Source organism: Fukomys damarensis, unplaced genomic scaffold (genome assembly GCF_012274545.1).
Source record: "Fukomys damarensis isolate Sample0158 unplaced genomic scaffold, DMR_v1.0_HiC HiC_scaffold_16, whole genome shotgun sequence".
Classification (NCBI taxonomy): domain Eukaryota; kingdom Metazoa; phylum Chordata; class Mammalia; order Rodentia; family Bathyergidae; genus Fukomys; species Fukomys damarensis.
The window spans coordinates 123,291,928-123,296,046 of record NW_022900928.1 but is presented as its reverse complement, the minus strand read 5'-3'; the positions used below and the strand labels follow the sequence as shown (position 1 = coordinate 123,296,046).

General features: G+C 40.5%; 1 protein-coding gene across 1 annotated transcript in view; it reads left to right on the top strand.

Annotated features, from left to right (window-relative positions):
* Positions 1–4,119, top strand: part of Wdfy1 (WD repeat and FYVE domain containing 1) — a 32,584-nt gene that overhangs the window by 14,579 nt on the left and 13,886 nt on the right. The window contains exons 4-5 of the mRNA XM_010611790.2: positions 265–415; positions 2,322–2,434. Of these exons, the coding sequence (XP_010610092.1) occupies positions 265–415; positions 2,322–2,434 (264 nt within the window). The remainder of the gene's footprint in view (positions 1–264; positions 416–2,321; positions 2,435–4,119) is intronic.

Below are 4,119 nucleotides of genomic sequence, written 5' to 3'. Positions count from 1 at the left end.
ATAAGAAACAAACCAATAAACCAAGACAAAACCCAAACAACAAACAAAAGCCCATTCTGTGATCTGTTTATTTGAATCCCTCTTGAACATTGCTCTTCAGTGATCCAAGGCTTCTGGTAGCCTCTGTGTGGGTCCACAGAGGGCAGCATTTCCACTGCGTGACTGTGGGGACACCAGGTGGAGACTAATGACCACCCCGCAGGGAATTACTTCTGAAGATCACGTTTCTTCCCAAAGACACAGACTCCCTTTCTCTCCCTGCAGCTCACCAGAACAGGGTGTCTGCCATCATCTTCAGCGCGGCCACCGAGTGGGTGATCAGCACTGGCCACGACAAGTGTGTGAGCTGGATGTGCACGCGGAGCGGGAACATGCTGGGGCGGCACCTGTCCTCCTCCTGGGCCTCGTGTTTACAGTATCCCTCCCGCTGCTGCTCCCGCCAGCCCCGACCTCCCTGAGTAGTTGGTTTTGGATCTGATCCTCAGTCATTAGCTGAGATCCAAAGACTGAGCGAACGATTCTTACATGTTTCATCTAAAAGCCAAGAATCTCTGAATCTCCTTTTCTTTGATATAAAATAGGTTTGCTAAATTTAGATGAATTTGCTGTTCTCTGCTGGGAAATGGTCATTTGAAAATAGAAAATTAGGGAAAACCCAAAGCCCTCATTAATGCACCCTCTCCCTTGATTCCTTTGCATTGCAAATTGAAAATCATTTGTATGAAGAAGGGCAAAAGGAACTGAATCTTCTTCTGGTAATTGATTATTTACAGATCCTACAAGAAAATATATAATAATTATGGACCCTGGGGTTCATGAATGAGCTATTAAGACATTTTATGTAAAGCTTGTTTCCCACTGCACACGTGTGTATTGTGTGTGTGTGTGCCTCCATGCATCATTGTATTGTGTATCATCCTTACAATAAGCTCAAAGGTGCTCTGGGGTCCCAAAATGTTAAAAATTCCTACCGTGTGGGATTTTTTTCTCACAGAGCTCTCTGTTGATTATGGCTGCTTCTGGTCACTGTGTTCCAGGGATGGCAGAATCAAGACTTAACAACAGGCAAATACCCTGGGGTAGTTTCAGAATTAAGTGCCTGACACATTACAAATTTTTCTTCTATCAGAGCTTTTATTATAAATGTTTACTTCAGATGAATAAACAGCTAGAGGTATTGAAAACAAGCATTTAAAATGGTACCCTACACTTTAAGGTCAAATAAAGGAAAAATACTCAGGCACATTGCATTTTATTAGTGTTGCTGTCACATGCGAGGGCTCTTATAATGGATTTATAGAACATGCCACAAAACTGTAGTAGCAGTCCGACTTGTGGTGTTCCTTCGATTTTGTCATTTGGAATAGTTTCAGTTATCCTGTTTAAATAGAGTTAACCTATTGTGTATAGACTACTGGTTTTCCTTAAATGTTGATGGGCACAAACTGAGAAAGTAATGAATTTTTACCAATAGTTAATATATTTTTAATGGAAGTTTATTTCTACCATAGGTAACTGGCTTTTGAATGACTACACATAGTAATTTAAAGCAACCCATCTTCTTCATTTAAAGCTAAATCATCTAGGCCAAAAGAAAGATGGGTTCATGCCTTGTATTTATTGTCAGTTTGTCATTTTTAGAAGTATTTCCTAAAAGGACTTTTTGTTACTGTTTTCTGTATTTAACAATTTGACTTTTTTAATTCCTTGATTGTAACTACCTGTTTGTCTTCACTACCACCTCTTATCTCCCCTCTCCCTCTCTCCCCTCCCCTCTCCCTTCTCTCCCTCCCTCTCTTCCCCGTACAGGGGATGGAACTCAGGACCTTGCACTTGTGAGGCGGGCAGTGGAACCACTGAGCTAAATCCCCAGCCCAGCTCTTGCCTCTTTTAAAGCCTGTTTTAGGATATGAGTACACTAAGAGGAACTGAGTGAGTTTTTGTTAAATGAATGAATGAATGAATGAATGAATATGAACTTGCCCCATAATTCCAGGTGTTTTTACTTTTTTGTTTGTCTTTTTGAGACAGGGTCTCTATATGTAATTGAGACTGACCTGGAGCTCACCATGTAGCCCAGGCTGGTCTCGAACTCACAGTGATCTTCCTGCCTCAGCAGGTGTTTTGACTTTTTACCTTCAGTATTTACCCATTGTGTGATTTTCATTTGAGCACTTCTTCTCTTGGTACAGTCTTAGGTTTGTGCTTATTCTGTTTAAAATGTGTGATTTCTATATTCTAACCATGACTGAAGCTGATGTCTTTTTTATGGGAAGACTGACAGAGAGTCGTGTTCTGTGTCCTTGACTGCTTCTCCTCAGATATGACTTTGATACTCAATACGCTTTTGTTGGTGATTATTCTGGACAGATCACCCTGCTGAAACTTGAACAGAACACGTGTTCAGTTATCACAACCCTCAAAGGTCATGAAGGTAGGCTGTGATCACCCCACGGGTTTTCATCCAATTTAAGTATTGACATTCAGTTCTCATCTTTGTGGTTTCATGAGCAAGCAACTCTTTATGCTCTTCATGATTGGCCATGATCTGTCACTTTGCAATCCGGTGGGATCAAGACAAAAAACAAAGAAGATAAGGTGTTTAAAAAATGTTGTCAAGGCCAGGCGTGGTGGTGCATGCCTGTAATCCAGCACTCTGGGAGGCTGAGGCAGGAGGATCACTATGAGTTCTAGACCAGCCTGGGCTACATAGTGAGTTCTAGGTCAGTCTCAACTGCATAGTGAGACCCTGTCTCAACCAAAAAAAAAAAAAGTCAAGAAACCCTACTAAATTGATTGATTGGATAATACTTTATTGTTTACCATTTTAAATTATTTTCTTAAGATCTTTAGAGTTTCTTACAAATAGTAAGACCTTTGGTTGCGTTGCCATTATCATCATAATAGGACACTTGTAGAATATTAAGAAAAACTTCTTAGGTCAGTATAATTAGAAAAAATGTGAGTACTAGTTGAGCCTGATCTTTAGGCAACACTCTGGCTAGGGATGGGGGAAAATGAATGACTGGATAACAATGCCCTTATTTCTGTAGTGAAGTGAGTTGACAGGGTTCCGTGGAGGGGCTTTAAGATCTTGTTGACCACATTGGGTAACTTGCTGTGTACATGTGCGTAATAAAGTGTGTTCATGAACACTAAGCTATAGTGCAAACAGTTTGTCCTCAGGTCCTAAAAGTCGCATGAGTTAGAAATAAGAAACTGTGAGGCCATCTGGTTTAGACTGAGAAATTGAGGGCTTGAGAGAATTAGTGACGGACTTATTTGTGACAGTAGTGTTTTGGGGATTGAAGTTGGGACCTTGTGCTTGTGAGGCAGGCAGCAGAACCACTGAGCTAAATCCCTGGCCCCTGCAGTAGTGTTTAAGTGTAAAAACTTATACATGTGCTGTATGTTCTAGCTAACCCACTCAGGTAAAATAGACTATATCAAATCAGGAGCTTTGCAGAAGAAAAGCAAGGAGGTAGAACAGCAAGTTAGAATAGATTGGGGCCTAAAAACAGAAGCCCTCAAGGAAACCATGCTCCATTTCTGACTAACCCTCCCATGACCTCCAGGCCCTTAAGTCTGCTCTGGGTCACTAAGGGCAGACTGGACTTAGGACTGCTTTGAGGTTTCCATTTAAAAGACTGTATTTATCTCCTCTTAGGCTCCAGATGCAGTATGTAGGGCATAGGATCAAGCAGTTAAAATTAATGCAAAATAGCCAGGGATTTAGCCCAGTGGTTCCAGTGCCTGCCTTGTAAGTGTAAAGTCCTGAGTTCGGTCCCTGGTACCAAAAAAAAAAAAAAAAAATCATGTAAAATTGACTCCTGAAACTAGTTGTACAGAGTACTTCTTTTTTCATTTTTACCTTGGGAAGCTTATGAATATGACTTCATTAGTTTTTTTATACCTACAAAATTGTTATTAGCTTACGTAACTGATTCCATTTTGTTCAGTTAATTAAAATTAGGGGGATGGGATAAAATAAAATTTACTTGAAAAATTTTAAAATTAAAGTTTTTTGGGGCTGGGGATTAGCTCAGTGGTTCTGCTGCCTGCCTTGTAAGCACTAGAACCCGAGTTCGATTCCTGGTACCAAAAAAAAAAAAAAAAAAA